This window comes from Columba livia, chromosome 3 (genome assembly GCF_036013475.1).
Source record: "Columba livia isolate bColLiv1 breed racing homer chromosome 3, bColLiv1.pat.W.v2, whole genome shotgun sequence".
Lineage (NCBI taxonomy): Eukaryota > Metazoa > Chordata > Aves > Columbiformes > Columbidae > Columba > Columba livia.
In genome coordinates this window covers 83,155,541-83,177,337 of record NC_088604.1, presented here as the reverse complement: position 1 = coordinate 83,177,337, position 21,797 = coordinate 83,155,541, and the positions used below count along the sequence as shown (strand labels likewise).

General features: G+C 41.7%; 1 protein-coding gene across 1 annotated transcript in view; it reads right to left on the bottom strand.

Annotated features, from left to right (window-relative positions):
* KIF26B (kinesin family member 26B) overlaps positions 1-21,797 on the bottom strand; it is a 306,955-nt gene continuing 285,158 nt past the window's right edge. Inside the window, exons 13-15 of the mRNA XM_065057896.1 lie at positions 10,314-10,516; positions 8,826-8,976; positions 1-6,974 (exon numbers count right to left, since the gene is read on the bottom strand). Of these exons, the coding sequence (XP_064913968.1) occupies positions 6,826-6,974; positions 8,826-8,976; positions 10,314-10,516 (503 nt within the window). The 3' untranslated portion in view covers positions 1-6,825. The remainder of the gene's footprint in view (positions 6,975-8,825; positions 8,977-10,313; positions 10,517-21,797) is intronic.

Here is a 21,797-nt window from a genome sequence, read left to right as displayed (position 1 = left end):
TATTGGTAAGATAAAAGTAAACATTTAATGCCACTATAGTTTGATTTTTTTTTCCAGACATCATATTTTTGACAATGTTTCACACCTCAAATACCACAAAAGGGATATTTTTTAGCCAGCAAACAATAAACTTTACAATTTTAATGGCAAAAGGCTCAATGCATTTGTTGACCAACTTGGAAATGGCTGTGACTTTGCACAATTTGAACTTGTCCTCATGCTGTTCTTTTTCTTTTTTTCCATAAAATTTAGTTGATAAAATATATATATATCTACTAATGACACATCCTCTTTTGGAATTACCCACTGTTAAGTTCTATATCCAGCAGTTTGTCTCTTCCTTAGCCCTATTTTATACCACTGTTATAATGAGAAAGAACATAGCCACGGACAGAGTGAAATGGATTTAGCAAACATACACTTCAATGCATAGCACTTAGATAAGCATTTCCAACCATGATGTGTAAATAAATTATAAAATACAAGCAACTCTATAAAACAAGAACATCCTGAGTTTACAAATAAATTATATCCTTCATACATAGAATATGATGTGGATGTTAGTAACCAGCAGTTTCAGCTATGGGAAGGAAAGAAGAAAAACTTAGAAAAGTTAGTATCTATGCATACATAAAACATATATGTATGTGTGCTATATGTAAATACTCACACACATACATATACAATATAGAGGGTGAATACATCCATATCTATAGTGTATAGAGAATATGTAATATAGCTGAAACTGCCTCAAGCACCATTTTATTACCATTATTATAAAGTTTGCTCAATACTTAAGTAGGACCACTCAAAGTAAGATGGTTTGGGTTGCATTTTATTTCCTGTCCAGGAGGGTTTTCAGGTGGTTTGAAATATTAGAGATGAATGTTACTATTTCACTTTCAGCTCCTCTGTTCTTTGCAGAATCATCACGCCCTTTGTGAGCTTCAAAATGTTGCATAAGTGAGCACGAGTCTGCTGTCCATGAAGCTGGTGGCAAAATCCATATTGACTTCAATGGGGTTAGGATAAGGGTGCTATATTTTCAAGGGAAACTGATTTTGCATATTTTTTTCCCCAGGTTTGCTTGAGAAGGAGAAAGAAGAAAAGATAAAGACAATAATAAAATGGTTTATTATTTCCAAGAGCAGGTATGGAAGCTCAGATAACCCTGGGATGAGCACACAATAAATGCAAGAGATAGAGATTATTAACTTTGCACTGACAAATCATTCACAGTTTTGTTTGCTATAGTTATTTGGAAACCTATTTCAAATCCTGCAATAGCTAGCAACGGCCAGCCTTGTGTCTCCAAAAACTACTCAGTATCACCAATGCAAAAGCCTACCGAGTAACAAAACAAAGATGGTGAGGACATCAGGATTAAGCATGGTATGTCACCCATCAGTGGATTTGAGAAATAGCTCTTGTCTGTATGGTCGTCATGCACTCCTGTCAGTATTTAGTGATACGAATGCTTTCATCTCTGCAGTGAGCTGGTGCAGCCCTGATGCTGTGCAACCATCCCTTCCATATGAATTGGCATCAGAGGGTGGCTCAGCCTCTGGTTCAAGAGAATTGTATTTGTTTCTACAATGCAGAAGCTTCAAGTTACAATTTTAAAACTATTAGGACTAGACAGAAAGCTTTATCTCATGGGGAGCTAAAAGTCCAGGTTTTCAGTTCATGTAACTATGCTGTATGCCTCATGCATATGTAGAAATCACTGCATTTAACAGCTGTGATTTTAAGAGATCTTGCCTTAAATTCATGACGCCCTGAAATACAGTGTAGTTCATTTGGATCCTTTTTACAGGCTTTAACCTTTCAATGACAGCCTCTACGCGAGAACTGCAGCAACTTGGCTTTGTAGGCTAGAGAACATGGGGAAGAAAGGACCTTTAAAAGAAGCCTTTGAAAGTGTTTCAAGCATAAGTTTTCTCTATAATGTGGCATGGCAGCTTCATCCTGATGAGTGCTAGGAGAAAAGTTTTGTAGGTACTCCTTGGAGGAGGAAGGGGGAGTGATATTTTTGCCATTTCTGAACAGCCATGGCTGTGAGAGAGGACTGTCTCTCTCGGGCTGTGTACCCATACCTTTGTCTATATATATATATACACGACCCTGTATTTTAAAGATTATTTTTAGCTCAGAAAAAAGGATGCAACAAAATCACAGATGTTTTTAAAAACTAGTGTTTGTAAGAGTCCACATCCTTCAGCTGTCACAAAATTTTAATTCCATGCCATGGGTAATAGTCACTATTTTAAGACAAACCATATTATCAAGATAAATGAAAAAAAAACAAAACACTTCAAGATGGACTGAGTCTACCCTGTGAGCAAGCTCAGGACTTGATGTGCATTACTCCCAGCATCACTTCCAGCTTTCTGCCTCTGTAATTGCCATGTTCAGAGATGAAAGAAAAAAATATCAGTGTGTACCTTTCATCCTGTTCTGTACATTATCTACAGTTCTCACTTAGTTTGCTTCGTGTCAGAGGATCATGCCACTGCTCTTTACGAGTTCCTATTTTATGTAGCTGCAAGTTTCTGAAGTTACACTGTATGGCAGTGGGAGTCTTCCAAGACTGGATGGAAGCCAGCAGATGTTCAGTGACAGCCCTGTGCATGGCCCTGAGGCAAAATAAGGGGGAATCAAGCAGGTAAGGGGACCATATTCTTCGACTATGTAACTAGCAGCACAGCAAATACCCAAAAATGGCAGGTGGATGAATTTTCCTTTTCTGTGCAACTGTGTTTACTCTGCTATAACTCTCCTGTCTCTTAATGCAATTGTGCCTCAGTTATACCAGTGCAGGCGAGAGGAGGATGTGCCTGGTAAAGAGTTAAGAAAGCTGAGCCTGGGTATTAGTTTGCCTTTCTGTAAAATAGTACTTCTGATTGCTTAGCTATGAATGAATGAATTGTCAATAAATCATTTTAAAGCAAATAGAAGGCATGCATTGCAGGAGAAAAGACACATGTCATTATGACAAAGGCACCAGGAATTAGGGATCCAGCACCCAGAGTTGATGGGTATGCAACCCCAACCTGTGGCTTTCTGCCCGCTGCGAGAGGTCAGGCACACCAGGGGAATGTCTGAATCCAGATCATTGCCAAATTCTCCAATCTAAGGTTTCTCTTGAATTTGTGGCTACAAGGCAAGTTCTGGACCTTGTATAAGGTTCATGTATGATAAGACAAGCCATTCCCAGAATGAGGCCCAAACTGTGCCAGCTGCCCAAGCACAGCGGTGGGGGTGCACAGCAGGGCTGGTGTTCTGTAGCCATCACACAACCCGGCAATGAAGAACTGTGATCTCCTGCTGCACACGCGAATAAAGAATTAACCTTCAAACCTAATTACATTAACACTGCTCTTTCCTGCTAAAGCTGTCCCAGGGAAATAAGATTGATTTCTGATCGTGCAAACGATTAAGCAGCCCATTCATGTTGCTCTTAAGTATTTTAGACAACTCAATGCCTTTAAAAAAAAGAAAATCAGGATAAGAACAGCATCACTCTGGTTCTTGCTTAAAGAATGGGACTTCCTGCACAACTTGCAAAGGTGTATGGGTCTTCTGGAAAGTGCTGGCTATCATAGATCAAGATCCATTTCATAATAAGGTCCTGATGTTTTTAATTACCTGTTTTGAAGATATTTGAAGTCTGAAAAATATACATTCAGAAGTAAACAGCTACTTGCAATGAGACAACATTTTGTAGATGTCAAATCTCCACAAATTTTCATTCCCTTTTATACATTATGTCACCAGAATTCCCCAAAATACAGTAACAGATTCTGAAATGCACTGACAGAAAGTTAAAAAAGAGAAGATGAGCATGGATTTTAGGATATGAATATAGGTATATGGTTAAGTCCTCAGACATAAAATATTGGTAAGGGCTGTGATTCTGCTTATTTAGTATTGTCATTCTGCCTAATTCATCCTTGCCATAATCCATTTGGTTTTAGGTGTCAGTTCTGGTCCATCGTGATAAAGACAGCAAAGGTATGCTCTTTTTAAAATAACAGCTAGATAGATGTGCTTTTTGCTACACTTCCTAATCTAAAGAAGTACAAAATCTAGAGACAATGAATAATTGAGTTAATGATGCTGAGGAATATTACATGTAATAGATATTTTACAGCAGCTCTGAAATGTGTCCACTTGATTTATAGAAACATCATCACTTCTGTGTAAGTCTCAGACTAGGCAAGAGGGCACCTCTTGCTAATAATGCATTCTGTGTGTGCACCGTTTGCTGGGATTTCACTTTCTATGAAGTGTGTGTTTACTTTTCCTGAACCGCTTGCCATTCACCATCTCACTGCAGGTCCCCGGGCAGCCCAACATACCCATTTTGGGCTGTTTGTTCTCAGCAGAAGAAGGACAATGACCCACTGATGACTTTCCAGCAAACACATTTTCAGAAATGGTTCAGCTTATCGAAGACAACATTTAATTACATGTGCACGACTTGGGCTGGTTCTTCCTTGAATGTGGGAGCATGACCAGGGAGACAGGCTGAGCACAGTGTCACAGGTGAGAGCAGTACTGCCCTACCTGGGGACACAGGCGGATGAGAGATGGCACCTTGCTGTGACAGTCTCTCTCCTGCGTGTCTGTGACCTGGCAGTGGGCACTTGGGGCGCAGTGGGACAAAGCCCAGAGAGATGCACTCCATGTCCCAAAGGCGCTAGGTCAGGTCCTCATCCAGCACAAAACTGCAGGGGCGATTCCCACGGCTCTGTGGAGCTGGGTTGAGTTCATGGGGCTCTGTGGAGAACAGATGGCCTCAACAGCACCAAGTGCTACTGAAATCATTGCAAAGAGGAACAAAGCTAGAGAAATTGCACAGTTTGGGGTTTTTTTAATCCAGAGTTGTGGGGTGGTTTGTTTGCTTGTTTGTTTGTTTCCCTTGAGAAAGGAGGGAAGAAAAACCAGACCTATGTCCTTACTACTTACTTAGAATATGAGTTTCATGATTGGAAAATTATGCAGGACAGACTAGAAAGTGACTTTCATCCAAATAATCCTATAGAATGTAAGAAGGATGTTCTACAAAATCCAGCGACAAGCCTAATACAACAAATAAGATTTGTTATTACAAGTTGTAGAGTATTAAAAGAAAGTATTTTTTAAATGTGTTTTTTTTTTTCCTGCTAACTACTAGATTTCCATGGAGATTCGCTGCTTGGGATATCATAAGATGGCATGAATATGATAGTACAGGTAAAAGAAGAGTTGCATTTAAGTACAGCAGTATATTGAGTATATGTTAAAGGATGCTCTCATTTTTTCATAAACAACAGGAGGGTAGCACAAGTGTATGCAACACGAATTTTTGTGAATGGCCTTATTTCAACACAGAAAAAGAATAAATCTAATTCAAAAAATAATTTTTCATGCTGATGTGTAATTAAAATGCAGATTTTGCACATTTCTTTAACAAACACAAAGGATGTTCCTTCCCATATACTGTTTTGTAGATGAAGAGGTAAACTAGCAGAACATTGGGATGCGCATTGAGACACAGACCCTTGTCCTTTTGATGTCAATGTGAATTTTGCCATGGCTTCAGTACTGGAGGGTTGATAAGGAAAATGCCATAGTCAATGTCTCTGAAGTGCTGTGTCCACTCACTCATGACTCCCGTTTATTTCTAGACATGCTGAGCTGAGCCTACATTTCCCAGGTACGTCTGTGACTATGGACAGACTGGACCAGGGACCAAAAGCTGACAAAACATGTTTTGCAGTGGTATATGTCAAAAAGAGGTGAAGCTAAATTTTATCAGTCAGTCTCGAGAAAGAAAGGCAGAATAAATCACTCATTTTTGGACTGATCAGCATGGGAGCCCTCAGCCTAAAAAGTAATTTTCCAGCAAGTTATTAGCATCAGAAAAAGAGGTTAGGACAAAGGTGTCTCCTCATCAATAACTCTAACCAGTACAAAGCTAAAAATACATTAAAAAAGAAAAAATACATGTATGCGTGTTGGATTAAATGGAAAAGATATTTACTTCACTGTTATGTCACCTCTTCTCTCTCATAAACTGCAGTACCTACAAGCTGGGAAAATTACTGTGTCCTCCAGCATATAAGACAGTAGACAGAATGTAAAAGCAAAGCTCACTCTCTGCTAGAAATATTTCCTGTGTCATCTGGGAAAGTTCAATTTCTCTTTGAGTGGCCTTACTCTGGTAACAAGAAAAGACAGTTAACATTTATTCATATGTTGTACTGATTAGGAAATATCTCTACAAACACAAGTTACTTAGAAACAGCAAGTCTGAAATAGGAGAAAACACCAAGAGAAAAACAAGCTGTAAATACATTTCAAAAGTGTGTTTGTTTTTTTCCTTTTTCTTTTCTTGACTAGCACCATCTGTACACAATAAAGTATGAACATAAATGTTTGGATAATAAAGATTTGCAAGGCACTTAAACAGTTTTTCTGGATAGGTTTTCTTTTAATGAACCTCTCAATGGAATTCCTACAACCACCTTCCCTCCTCCCTCAGCTAACGCAGGGAAAGAAGTGTCTTCTGCCAGCAGTACTTATTTACACACATGTCCTTAAAGGTTCCTCAAAGTGCTCTTTTAGGCTAAGAGAATCAACAACCTAATATCTCCATTTTTCATGCTTGTCCTGTGTTTTTTTAATACTACTCTTCTGTATAGTAAAGCAAATCTCTGATACACACAGTTGAGACTTGACTCCAACCTTCATCCTCATTCTGTTGTCTTTGGGATGCTATTCAGAAGGGAAAAGGAGGATGGCAGAGATGTGCAATGAAATTCTCTTGTGGTTCGCTCTTTATCGGCGTCTAGAGGTGACGTCAAAACAGGTGATCATCATGAGATGGGCCTTGCAGAAGTTGACACGGTTTTCTAAACGCTCAGTCACACATTCCAGGGCCTCCAGGTATTCCAGAGAATCAAGCTCAAATACCTGCTCCAGATCAACTGTGGGAAAGAAAACACACAGATAGGAAAAGCAGAAAAAACCCAGTCAGTGCTGGTTGGTGGGAGAGACAGAGCTAATTCAATTCTTCCAACCCATGATGTACTATATACATCATCATCTCTGGCTTGCCCTTTCATTTTAAGTTGCTTTTTCTGTTTAATGGCTATTGAAATGGCACAGCAGCTTGCCCACAGTGAACAATAATACTAAGACTGCATTGGATGCTTTCTTGAGTAATATGCTCTGCCATTTTCTCCAGATGACTTGCCACACTCCAGCATATTTCCCCAAGAAAAGCCACTAGAACTATTCTTCCAGCAACCACATGGCTCACTGCAGAGAAACTGGCTGGCACAAGACACCTGTAGGCTTCAGGTTAACCTTCATGCCCATAAGGAACACAGAGGTTGAACTTGATGGGGAAATTTAGCAATAAGGTGTAAAACAGGCCAAGTTAAATCTATTTAGAATTATTTTGATTGTTTGCATTCAGGGTCTGCTTCAGCCTCATGCTTAAGGAAATTCTGAATACTAAGCACATACCTAAAGTCATCCCTATTCAAGGCATGTGCATGAGATGTATTGACTCTCACACATTCCACTAACCAGAAGGAGATTCAAATAGGTGCTCTGCACGGAGCAGACAAGTCCGTTGCTGAATTCAGAACCCAGGGTTAGAAACCAGCCTCTAGCCTCCTTGCTCCTCACACCTCTCCCTATTCCATGTGATTCTCACTAGACCACTCAAGAGTGGCAAAGGAAGTTGTACATGTCAATCACTCCAACACAGGTGTCCCTGTGCTGCCAGGGACCCACGGCAGCGGCTTCCATGGGAGCCGAGCATGAGATACGGTGTTGGAGCCAGCACCTCCCATCTTATCCCTGAGGTCTGTGCTGCCCTTGAGGCTTTTCGCCTCTGTCACACTGGATCAGGTGTAAAAGCATCATGGAGTAAGCAGACAGCAAGGTATGGCAAATTCTCTGTTCCCTTTAAAGCTGTTCTTTTTACCTCTCTTCCCTAATGGCATTCCTGAATCGTATACCGTATACTGTGGTTGTATTGCAGGACATACCAACCTAACGTTAACTTATGGCAGCTGTCAAAGAGTTAGCATACTTTAAGAGAACACACCAGCTGACCTCCTTTTGCCACCTGCAGTTATCCTAAATAAATTGAAAATGGTTTGTTTTTTTTTTTCTTAATTTGTTTTCTAGAACTCTTTGACATGAGCTTGCCACCTGCTAATACTAAAGATTGTTGTACAATTACTGCAGTACTCTTTATCTTTTTTCCTCTGAGGTGTTGAGGTCCTTCTTCATTTGAATGTGAATGCCCTTTAAGCTCTCTGAACTTTACACATCTGTAGTTATAAAAAATGGGCCAAATTCATTTTTCATGTAAACTCACTGGTGCCATGGGACAAGTTTGCTTCGCAGTGTTATTTTGTGGTAGAAGAGCAGATTTATAATATTGCTCATGTGTCTGAGTGATCTGAGGCCAAAAAAAAAAAAAAAATCTCATTTTCAGGAGCTGTGGAGTGAAACGCATGAACATTAATCTACCAATGGCAATATTCACCACTACAATGCTGTACCATTTCAACATTCAGCTCTCAGGCAAAAAGGATTGTTCAGTTCTACTGTCATCATTTAATAAGAATTATAAGGACTAGTTCTAGAAATACAGTCAATCTAAAACTTGCCCTTAGGTCATGTGTCGGTTCATTTTAGTTAACAAACACAGTAGCTCACATCTCATTCTTAGCAAATATTTCTACTCCCCTTTGTCCCCCGCCATGAAATAAACTAAAGGACACCTCTGAGTCCAGGCAATCAAATGATGTTCTTACATTCACTGAGCCATTTATTAGGATCCAGCATCAGGTACTGTTTGGTCACCTCCAGTTCTCTCATTAACCACTCGTACTTGGCCTTGACCTCAGCAATTCTCTGCTGGCGATGCTCCAGGATCTTCAGCTTGGCATTGAAACATATCACCTCCTGCCAACCAGGAAAAGGAGCAGGAAAGGAATAGGTGAAGAGGAGAAAGAAAACCCATATCCATTCAGTCAAATGATCTTCCAATCAATAATACTGACAATAAGCTATTTACTCTGGAAAGTGTATGAATCACTGCATGAAATCATCTATCATCTGTTTTATTTTTATTGCTTTTGTTTGGTTTTGATGTTTTCCATCAGTGAGCTTTGGAGACTTAGCAATGATAGTTAATAATAAACCATAATAATTAATAACAGGCAGCATCTTGAAATCAGATTAACTGTAGCAAAACATTTCTGGCTTTTGTCACCAGAAGTCTGGCTAAGAAAATCTAAGCTCTTGGGGAAAAGGAAATCCATTGCTTGCTGTATTAAAAACCTAAATACATCTCTTTGCTTGGAGCATAGGAATTTCAGTAGTCATGTTATAAAATACAAGAACTGGTAGCAACATCAAATTTAAAACATCCTTAAACAAAGGGAATATGTTATGAAAAGCTCTAGCAATTCACATTTGTTGATAAAGAAGACATATTTTCTATTAAAGATATAGGACACAGTAACAACCTGGCCTTGCATGACTTCTGAGGGCTGGCAGCCATCAAGGTGTGCAGTAAGCAAGCCCACGGTGAGGGCTGTGCCACCCTTGCTAGCATGGGAGCATTCTCAATGCCAGAAATATCCTTCTCCAACCAGTGTGAAGGTCTCAACAGCGTTCTGCCTTCTGCTCTGTAGAAAAGCTCTGCCATGTGCGTGAAGTACAGTGGAAACACCACCCCAACAAAATTGTATCAGTGAATAACATAACAAACAGCCTGAACAAGTGACAGGGAGTGGGAAGTAAAAGTGCCTTAAAATAACAGCAAAATATATGTCCACAGTTACTCTAAAATTGGTGCTATTTTACCAGTTTCAGATACTCTTCCGATCATACCTCTCAGGAGCTAACCTTTACCATTCCATAGGTTTTGTAAATTTGAAGGCCTGAGGTTGACGGGAACAACTTTGTTAGAGAGAAGACATTAGATATCCTGAAAACAATACCATCAAAGCACTTGAGGCACCATTGCTGCCTTGAAGGACAGATGTGGCAAGATACTGGAGCACGGGAGCTATCAAGACTATAAGCAAGGGGAAAAAAATGCAAGGTACTAATGTCTGTTAGTTGCTATAGAAGAAGGTATAACTTGAGTCATAACTACACTTAAATGAGAGTAAAGGCTTTGCTGCCTGTTGAGTTAACCACATACAATACTACACAATTCTGACTGCATAATCTGAATTCCCCCTCTCACACCCTGCAGGAGGAGGGAGACTAATTACTTGGCTTGCACTCACCTTGCTGTCCCCACCTCGTCGCCGCTGGAGCCTCTCCACATCGTCTATCTCATAGACTTTGATCTCGAAGGGCTCCCCCAGCCCCCTCTGCCCGCTTCGCAGGGGCCCATCCACCCAGCGCACCCCGGGGCTGTTGGCAGGCTTCCTTGCTGGGGAAGTGGTGTCAAGCGATAAAGCTGGAATAAGCCTCCGTCTCTGTGAACCTGCAAATGCAGAAATTGCCATTTCATGTCAGCACAGTTACTGCCTCTCCTTTCTGCTCTGTCTGCAGAGATGTGCCTACAAACTACATATATTCAGCTTTCTTACACACAGAAGAAAATGGAGTGAAAACCTGGGAGTGGGGGGGGCACGGAAGTTCAGGTGAGCTGTAGCTGGGATGTGCTTTACATGCTCACCATGAGTCAGATCCTCACATGTTCTTTGCTGCCTGACTTCAGAATTTGATCCTCAGAGGGCATATGCACCCTAAAGTTTCCAGAGCTTGTGCCTGTTTCCCTTTACTCAGGTCTCAGTGTGTACAAGTGTGCCAAATGAAGGACCTGAGCAGCAGGTTGGAACTGATCTAGCACTGATTTCCTATCTGTTTACTGGAATTGGTCCTTACAGCCTATGGACAAGCATCAGCCAGCCTCTGCATAGATCATCGGCAGGGGAGGTGTGGTTTTGTTGTGGTTTTTTTTAATCACAGTACAAAAACCACTGGAGTTGAATGCCAGTATACCACCACCTAGTCCTTTCCATAACTCCACTGTAGGCTGAGCCACAGCAGTAAAACCACTAAAAAGGACAAAAACTCCTGCAGTAAGTACATCCAAGCTTGGCAGTTGCCACCAGAGTTGCATCGGTCTTGTCACCATTCAGTAGAATATTCTTCTAAAACACTTCCCACTGATGCACTTACTGCAGCACTAGTGATGGGCAAGAAAGCAGCAAGACTGACAGGCTGGCAGAAGGGTTAGTCATTGCGACTGCTTCAGTGCCAGTGCTCGTGCACACACACCCTGCTTTACAACACCCACACAGCGGATGGGAGCTCTGCAATAGCTGAAAACGTACCATGGCTGATAAAGCCTGCACCATATGGAAAGCATCTGACGTGTGATTTGCCAAGTCGGGGCCTAAGGTAAAGCAAGGGAGAAAATGTACCTCACTAGCCTGATGGCAGCGGTAATGAAATTGAGCATATGGCTCAAACAAAAAAGAAAAACAACGGGTTACATTTCTTTGCTTGGTTTAGCACAATCAGAGCAATGGCTGTGTATTTTTAAGAAAAAGTTTTGTAGCTGACAACTCCTGCAGGGTCTCCCCTAGGAGACAGCAGGAAGGGAAGAGATGGGAGAAAACAAAAACAAAAGCCAGAGCCAGCAAGTTTGAATGAAACTATTAACTGACTCTCTTGGCTGCAAGAACAAAACTGATGCCAGCAGGGAAGGGATGCAGAATGATCACACAGATTTTATTTTAAAAACAAGATAAAATCATTTAGAGGAATCTCCAGCACTACATATATTGCAACTCGAATGTAAATAGCTTTAACTTGTCTGTCAAAACAAACAAACAAAAAAAACCCACCAACAAACCAAACAAAATAAACCCAAACCAAAAATATCTATTGATTGTCTTGGTTTTTTATTTTCAAGTAACAGAGCGTTGTCTAGTTTCATTCATGGGAGTATGATTCTCTGCCAGCTTTGCAAACTATCACATCTTATCCCGTTGAATTCTGAGTGCAGTAGTCTGTGCTAGAAACCAGCAGTTAGTAACCGGTAATTAACCTGTAAATACTAGCTCTGAAATGGATGAGAATGGTCTATCTTGCTGTGTAGTGGGAAAGCCTACTCTACAAGGCTTCTATCTGAATGAATCTGAGATAACTCTATGCAAGAAAGGAGGCCAGGCAAATAGACAGGGAGCTCTATAAGGCCCCTTTACACCAAACAGCTTGAGATCTGGACTGCTCATCCTATGACATGTATTGCAGTTGTATCTACTACTCAAACTGCAGCCCAGAAAAAAAGCCCATGCCAGAACAAATGAAGCCTTACAAATACCAGTAAGTAGGAGCTATCTTAGACCTGTGGTACCAGTCACTGGAAGTCAACGTCAGTATTCACTTACCTTGAATGCATTTCAGTTAATCTCTAGATTAAACTGACTAATCAAGAGAAGAATCGGTTCTCAATAAAATGAAAGCAAGACCTGAGCCACTACCATAGCTGAAAAGCAACACACAGTTTGGGAAGACCCCAATGAACTCCAATGCTGAGAGTGACTCTTGTCAGCGATGCTAGAAAAAGGCATCCAAATGCTGAGAGCAGCTGCGTACTTGAAGGGAGGTGAGACTGGGTGGTGAACAAGTAGATTTTGTTACCTGCAGGTAGAGATCCTGCAAGGGGCTCAGCCCTTCCTGGGACACGAGCCCTCCACTTGCTTAGATGTGACAGGCACTGAGTACATCCTTGTCACTCAAGACCAAAAGGATTTAAGTATTAAATACTCTTTTAGGCTTTTGGCCATGGGGTTTCATAGCAGCAGTCTTTCAAATTTTGAGTGCAAAAGCAATCTCTTTCCTATCTTTGTTGCCCATCAACTTTTAGAGCCTGCAACACTTAAAAGCTGAGTGCTGCTAAATCTTTTTACTTTGAGCCCTGCACTGATGGTCACATCTCCTTTCATGTCATGCCTACAGACTAGCTCTAGCATTTCAAGGAAGCAGCTGAGCAGACTGATGCCACTAGTGTATGAATTGCAGGGATGATGGTAAATATCTTTGCATTTAGTTCCCATTCATATCCATTTGGTTCAATGAGAAAGAGAAGCCTGTGGTCTAGAAGGAGGGCTCCAACCTGAGGCCACAGCTAACAGCACTTGCCCCTCGCAGAAGAGGCGACGGAGACTACAGCAGCGGCAGGAGATGCGCCAACAGGAGCTCATTATGTTTTTCTAGCCAGAGTTTGTGCCTGCATAGCCCGTGGGTTATCACAACAAAGCTCTCAGTGGAGCAGGGCAGAGCCCCCTGAGGTGGGCAGACTCGCTGCCGGCTGCCCAGGGGCTCCTTGGGGACGCAGAGGCCGCCCATGCAGGTCTCCCTGCCCCAGCGCAGCGGGCACGTCTGCGTGTGGGGCGGACAAGGAAGAGAAAGAGGGATGTCTTTTTGTCTGAACACTGAATGCTGACTCAGGATGATTTATCTGAGGTTAAGAGTGCTTTGGGAGTAAGTGAAATGAAAGATCTCCTGCATCTTTACAGTAAGGCAAAATGAAATTTAGTTTATTCTAAACATGCACTCATTAATAGGCTGTTTATTAGTCCACATACAGAAAACAATTGTGGTTTTTGACAGGAGACTCCTGCCACTGACCTCTATTTAGTCTTTGTTTTTTTCTGATTTCACCTTAATTGGGATCAGTAAGAAGACACAGCCAAAGCAGAGCTTCAGGGTGAGTGTCACAAAGCAGCTGACAGCTTGCTCATCTGTATCAACATGCAGACACAAAAACTAAATTGTTAAAATGAATACAGTTTTCCATTTACACAGAAAATACCCATTTGAAGTCCCAAATGTATTGGGGGCACTTGATAGGGTTAGCATCTCATAAATTTTGACTGTATAATAAATATTTTGTAGAAATTAGAGGGCACCACTCCTCTCCTTCCCCACACACGTCTCACAAAAGCAGTGGGCAGTCTGGGCGCTCAGCAGGAACAGTTCTCAGCAGGTCCCTCCCATGCACCCTGCCCGGCACCTCAGCAAACTCGCTAACCCTCCTGCCATGTAAATGGGATTAATTCCTACATTGAAAAAAGAGAATTATAGAAAAATCGATCTGAAATAAATCCTTTAAGGTGAGCCCAGGACAGAATGACACTTTCATATATGACCACATGGCCTGCAAAGCAACAGGCCATTTGCTAAATGTCTTATAGGATATGTTTTTCCCTTAGCTTGAATTTATCCACACTCAGAATAACCCCTCTTGAGCCTAGCTTTAGTATGAAAAATCAAACTGTGACATAGCCCTGAAAATGCAGAGAATACAAGACTTGCTTTCACAACAGATCTGTTGCTCTACCTTGAGGTTAAGGTTTGGCCAGGTTAAAATTAAGATAAAGGGAGTAAGACAGCAGTGAAGGTGTGCAGGGTGAAAGCAGAAGAGTGGCACTGAAGCTACAAAATACTTCAGCAAAGATAAGCCCAGAAAAGTCTTAAAGGTATTAGAAACCCAGACCAAGGCAGCTAGGTTTGCAAGGGTAACTTTAAGGATAAGAAGACTCACTGACCTCAGCAAAATTGCCCAACTGCGTAAGGATGTGTGCTCATAAAAGTATGTGTTGACCAAGGTAAGAACTCTAAGATGTCTGGACTTGCTTAAGTACTGTATATTTTGGAGTGTTCTCCTTATACTGCTTTCCAAGCACACATTCCAGACTGAGCATCTTTTCTGTGAAAAAGGTAAAGGCAAAAAGTATAATAAATGCAAAATCTTCATGAAAAGAAGCCTGATGCATATCTCTTCAAAGCAGGTTACATCTGAATGGGATGCAAAACAACTGCCGTCCTGGAAATCTCAAGCTGTGTCAAACAGAAAATGAAACTGTAACTTGATATGTCATAATTTCAGAAGTTTATAGTGTGTGCTCAATGGCAGGATGTGGAGCCAAAACTATTCCCCACTGCACCTAATGTTATGGGAATTAAAATTGCCTTTCTATACAGAACCTGTTGTTCAGCATTTTGGGTTGGTTGTTGTTTTTTTTCTTACTAGAGAGTCCATCCAAACTGAAGATGATGACAAAAAACAATCCTGGAAAAGCAGAGCAGTACCACCACTCCTTCTGTGGCTTAATTTCCAAGAAATACTGTGCTTCCAGCAGCAATAGCATCAAACTGAAATGCAGCACCAAACTGTTTGCTTACTGGAAAGATGACCTGTCCTGTTTCCCCTGCTGCTCCTCGCTGTCTGACAATGGGGCTCCTCCTTTGTTTGAGTTGAAAACGCAGTGCCAGCTTCTCTCATTCTCATTTCCTAATGGGATCTGCCCTCATGGGCAACTGTCCATGACTGAACCAACTCCTTCCCATTCCTTTGACCTCCTTTCCTCTAAATTATTCTATAGTGCACTTTTCCCAGTGCAGAGCACATAGCTATTTACTCCCTAGATTTTTTTCCAGTTTGCAGTGTTCCCCTCCCAATTACTGACAACATTGCCAATGCTTTCAAGTGGAAGGCACCTCTGATGGTGTGGAGACTTCACCAGAAGTATTTTGGGTGCCCATCTTGAGGTTAGTACTCCAAAGAATCCAGGCATTTATTGCCAAAAAAATCTAAACAGCATTCACTCATCCTGGCAACTCAGATTACACAGGAAGAACCATGTTGCAGCTGAACCCTGAACAGGAAACACTGACAGGATCCATCATTCAGAAAAAAATATTCTATGTTGACTCCACTGTAAAATAATTCAGGCCATATTCTGTGTTGACTTATACGTAATCCTGATGTTGTGAATTAATAAGAAGTACCAGGACACTTGAGGCTAGAAAGCTCTGCTTGTTATACACAGGAATAAAGCAACCCTTGTATATAATCTTCTGTCGATACCTATACTAGATAAGTTGTTTCTGTAGTGGTATAAGGAACATGCTGAGGCACAGCCCACTCCTAATTTTTTTCTACCCACCCCACTCATTTCTTAACCTTGCTTCTTGAATTGCTGTCTCATTTTAAAATAAGCTTTTCAGGGCAGTATAGAGCCGGTGAATGAGCACTGATCAGGAAGCAGCCCTCCTGCAGTGTGGCAGGTTGACAAGTAATCTGGGAGACACTCCAGGGAAGATGCACATCACCGGAGATGAATTTTCAGCACCCACAATCACTAGCAAAAAATGACCAGAGTCTATTCTAAATATTTATCTCACTTTGGGCTGGATTTTGGTTTAACAGGTATTTGTCAGCATTGTGGCATTATTTCGGGAGCTGGTTATTGTTACTACAGTCTTGAATAGCTGCACCAGTCGCTTGGGTAGCAAAGGCAGAGGCTGGAGGGGGAAGGGGCTCAAGCAGCCAGAGCGTTCACTCCCAACAGGACAGTGGTGGAGGCATTCCAGTGAGCTAATTCTGTGGCAGTGTCAGGAGCAGGTTTTATTTACACTCAGCCTAATGGTGTGCAACTCAGTCATGCATGTTGCATGGAGCCTTCACCGTGCACAATAGCCTGCTGCCATTTCCTCTATTAAATCATTCCTATGTGCATGTGGCTGAAAGCTCAGTGCTGGCATGCAGTAGTCAAGCGTGTAAAAAATGATTACTCTGATCCCTTTCAACACAGATTTGCTGCATGAAATGGCCTGGCTTTGACCTGGGAAAATCAATGCTGTTGTTTTAATGAACAAAAAAAATTGGAGCTGAAGTCTACACTTCCCCTCCCTCTGCTCCCCACAGGGCTGTCCAGCCAGCAGTCACATGCATAAAGTGGTTACCTGAATGCAAACGGCATTTTGCTATATAATTCCTAAATTCCTTTGTCATGGTAAAGGTATAATGCAGGATATCAATTAGCTACCATCACTTGTAAGCAAGTTAAAGTAGAAACACTGGAGATGCCCTACGGCTTTGTGATACAAAAGGCAATTTTCAGCTTCCCGCACTGTGCCTTAGGCAGTCTAAACATGAACCGAATTCCATTTCACTTGCATTCAAGAAGAAAAGCTCAGATTCTTTTTGTTGGTGTTTTGTTTCATCATTATAATTTTGGCTATGTTTCAAAACGTGATGCCTTGCGATATTGGTTAGAGATGGACTTTCATTATTTACAGCCTGTGGATTTAGCCTCTGGCTTTTTCTGCTGCTTTCCTAGGCAGGGCTAAGTGCATCTAGAGAGTGAATGTGTTTGAATGTAGAGTTTTCAGGGCCTTCCAGGAACCTCTAAATCTCCATCTTTAAAATCATCTCCCCAGTGAAATCCAGAGTGCACAAGTGAGAGAGAAAAAGGGGCTTTAATTGTAGATAATTATTGTCATGTCTTAACAGTCTGTCTTTTTATTAAAGTGTTTAAAATCATGTAGCAATTTGCTCTGCTTTGGTGGCAAAACTTACTACTGAGAAAGAGCCGCAAGGAGTCATGAAACTTTACTGCAAAAGCCATAAAATGCTGCAGCAGGAATCTTTAATTATCTATAGTCAGGCAGGTTCCCCATGCAAAGATTAAAGCATGTGCACACACACACACATACGCAAAGCCTGTCCTGGACTGACAAGAGCAGGGTCCTACAAATGTTGAGATATAGAACTGCAACTTAGGGCACTGGTTTAAATTTCAGGAAGTCAGCAACCCTGATTTTCCCACAGTCTTGTCCAGACTTGGCCTCACTACCAGTACCATCCTTTAAATATTTATTTTCTGAAGCTCACTGATATTCAATGATCAGGAAGGCTGAACTGGGCAAGACAGGCACAACTTGACAGCACTTTACATACAAGGAGTCTCTCCCCTGAGCCTCACCTCTTTGACAGTCTCCTTTCTTCCCTCCCACAGGGCTCACATGCCCAAGTCCCGTGTCCTTGCCCCCGTGAGCGGGTCTGTGCACCCCAGCAGGCAGGCAGTGGTGCCCACTGTTGCACTACCCCGGCTGCTGCACCCTGCTGCTCCACAAGCACTGCCTGGAGTGTCCCACCCTGCTGGCACCAGCCCCAGCTCCAGTAAAGCTCCAGGTTCAGACTCAGCTCCAAAGAACCTCAACTGAAGAAATCGAAGGAGACACTCTCCTTGGCAGAGGTCTGTCCCATCTCGGCACAGCGCTGCCAGCAGTGATACACACTGCAGCCCTTAGATCTAACTCGATGTCACGTGGGATGGGGACTCTCTTGAGCACCCCACTCTTTTCCCACAGGCAACAGGAAAAAAAGCAGCCTCAGAAAGATCTCTGTGGTCTCCACGGAAAGCCTCATCTGTGATGAATCATCTCGAAGTCCCTCCCATTCTGTTGTACCCAGGGACGGTCTTATAGGTGTAAGGAGCAGGAACTAGTAAATATCATCTGTAGGAGAGGGAGGTAAGAGGCAGAAACAAGGCATGCGTGCAAATCACATGGAAATGGAAATAAGGCCTGGCTTTACTGGGTAAACTTCATCAGAGCCTGGGCTCATGCTTTGCTGTTAGCTGACAGCAGGCAGGACCTGGAGCTGGCACCAAAGCTGCATCTCTGAAATCATCTAGTCACATTTTGCCCTGAGAATTATTTTAGAGTAACTCCCATGTACAACCAAACTAAACTGGGGAAAATATGCTAAGAACCAAAGCAAAGCAGCAAAAAGCAGGTAGGTAACACTTCTGATCTAAGGACCCTGCTGTTACTTTTTTTGCAGCACCATTATCGAGTTTTATGAGCTGGTAACCAGGGAACATAGAAATTACACAGTCTGCCCAAGGTGATACAGCAAACCAGTAGCACACCAGAGAATACAACATAGATCTTGCAAGTCCTAATCTGCCACCCCATCTGCCTGTAGTGTTCCCAGGGTACAAATACGGCTTTGGTAAAACAGACTTCAGACAAAATGCATTTCCTGATCACACACAGGACTATGTACTATAAAAGCACCCTTGTCAATGTCTTTTCATGGAATAGTAATGGCACATTGAACTTGAAATTTCTGAGGAATTAAAAATAATATATAATTGGTGCTAGTGATAACTGTACAAATAATGCCCTAACACTTCAGTGCCCTGCTCAAGACAGCACTGCTGACCCAAGAGAGAGGAGACTATAGAGGCAGAGCCAGAAATAGGGCAGATATGTCAATTATTTCTTACAGGGTAAAGGCTAATGGAGTGAGCGAAGTAATCAGAGAAAACATAGTTGCATAGATGCTTGCAGATGGAGAGGGAGGAAGGATCTGCCACAAAAAAAGGAAACAACAAATGAAACCCTCCTCTCCACTGTTCGGCAGGGGCAGGGGAGGGTTTGTAGCCAAACCAGCTGAGGTTGAGGTTAGGAGGAGTCAAGAGTGTCTGTAATTTAATCCTGGATCTGGCTCTCAGTTGTAGGCATTGGGCAAGTCAGTCAAGTACTGTGCCTTCATTTCTCCATCTGTAAAATGGGGTCTGGAATAATACTTACACCACAGGATGGATTAAAGAGCAACTGTACAAAGCTGTGAAATGTACAGCCATAGATCAGGGCTAAATAGCTCTGTTTCTGCCATAAGCAGTCACTTTGGGGCAATATATGCTGACATGATGTTATAGGACCAGTGTTAAATGCTAGAAAGATGGGAATGTTTATTAAATGGATAAGATAGCTTCAGGGGAAACGTTCATGTGCTTCGTGATGTAAACACATGATTTTTCAATAGGTACCAGAATGCAAGAGGTATTTTTAAAATTATTTTATTTTAATTTTGTACACACTACTGGGCTGTCTGTGAAATGTACAGGTATGCAGGCAGAGCCCCAAACTTAACCTAAGGCTAACGCTGAAGGAAGTGAACTAGCTTTATCTTTCAAAAGCCGTCAATGTAGGTCTGATGCTTCATGTATGACATCCAGGGCAGAAGCACCTACACATACAAATAATGCACTTAAGAGCACTGAAAGACAAGATCTTAATCTCAAGAAAAAAATGATGTCTCTCCAATGTGTCAGAACTTCAAAAGTAATTGTGAGATCTGACAGGGCTGCTGGTGATTCTCTTAAAGACTCTTTATAGCTCGTCTTGCAGGGGCCTTGGGCTGATTCATGTTGATCGTGTCCGACAGCTAGCATTTCTGTTAATAATAATCATAAATAAAGTGGACAAGTTGCCTGACCTGAAATGAGCATATCTATAGTGCCATATCCATTACAGCACAGTGGATCTGTGACCACAAATCAGGAAAGGTCCAATGCTCTTGACACTATGTATTAAAATAATATCTGTCTTTTTAAGAGCTCAGAAGCTTTGTCTGCTCTCTTTTTCATTAAAAAGTGTTCCTTAAGAGAGAACATTCACACTAGAACAGACCTGTAGAAAGAAGATATTACAGAGGATGAAAGATTGCAAACCTTTGCAGTTTTTTTTGTTTATTATGCAATAAAAATATTTTTTTGAACAGCTCTATTCTCCCTTATATCTAAGCTCCTCCTTCATGTTCTCCTGCATTGAAGTCATAATCCTGGGTTTATGCCATCATAAATCCGCTGACATGTGAAAAATTATACTATTATCAAACACATCAAACCAGAATTATGATTTCACTGCTGCAGGACCAAATGCAAACAGGAGATAGGTTATAAGAAAGTAAAGCCTTATTAATTTCTGGGCAGTGGTTTGCTGCTAGAGATATAGAAGGTGGTAAAGTTTTTGTTTTGGTTTGTTTTTTTTCATTTCCATAAAACCCTTGGTGTTTTTTTTCATTTCCATAAAACCCTTGGTTGTACTTATACACAAATTCAAGACATTCAAAACAATACAGGAATACTTGCTGATATAGGGAATCATCCTCAAAAGTAAAGTATCAGAGAGGACGTACTCAGAATCTCTTCACATCAGGCGAATTAAGAGAGAAGCTTTGAAAATTACTTTGAGGGAGGCCAAGGTGCCGGGCTATGCCAAACCCATCGGGGCAGACAAGTCCCAGGGCCACAGCCCCTCCACTGAAAATCCTCCACCCCAGAGATTCAGGTCCAGCAATGGGTAAATATTTGCATACTTGCTGACCAGGGAGAGAAGTTCTAAACCACACAAGAAATTTGGATAAAGAGATTAATCTGTTGGCCAGCAAAAAAATGGTATTTGGTGAAAAAGACAGGTCAGACTTTACACAGCAGTAAAAAAGTGGTAAAGCTTAGACTGTCCATGTTCTCTGCTATGGAAAGGCTCCTGCTCGCCCCATCACTCCCAACAAACCAGCATCACTGCTCTGATAGGTGGTCTCAAGACTGGACAGATCATGGGAAAGCCTCTACTCTACCGGTGTCTTCCAGACTGCTATGAGAGCAGCCTGAAACCTGAGTCTCAAACAGTCCTCTCTTCATAACTACCTTTTCATGGCCACTGCCACAGTGTTAAGTCCTGCACGGGGGTTATTGAAAGCCAAGGTTGAGAGCAAACATAAAACCCTAATCTAAAATATAAAAAATGGATCTGAAGCTCTTCTGTAATTACAACACAAAGGCAAGATTTTCCTCAGTTATATCTATAGCCTTGTCAAGCCTCCTATGTGCTATCAAAGCAAAGTTAAATGAAACAAGTAGTTTAATGAGCATCAGGGTAAACTAATCCTGGTCTCCTGCTGATTTAGGTTTGGGCCGAACTCTGTTGTCTAAAGAATCTGCAGGTTCTGCCTGAAGTTCTTCTCAGAGTATTTTTTTTTAAGTATTTGCCCTAGGGAAGGGAGGATGTTCCCTAGTGCCAAATAAGGAAAATCTACATTGCAGTTTTCTCTCTGTTCCCTCACCTGCACAGCTGCCTGTTTTCACAGAACCTTATACATTTTGCAT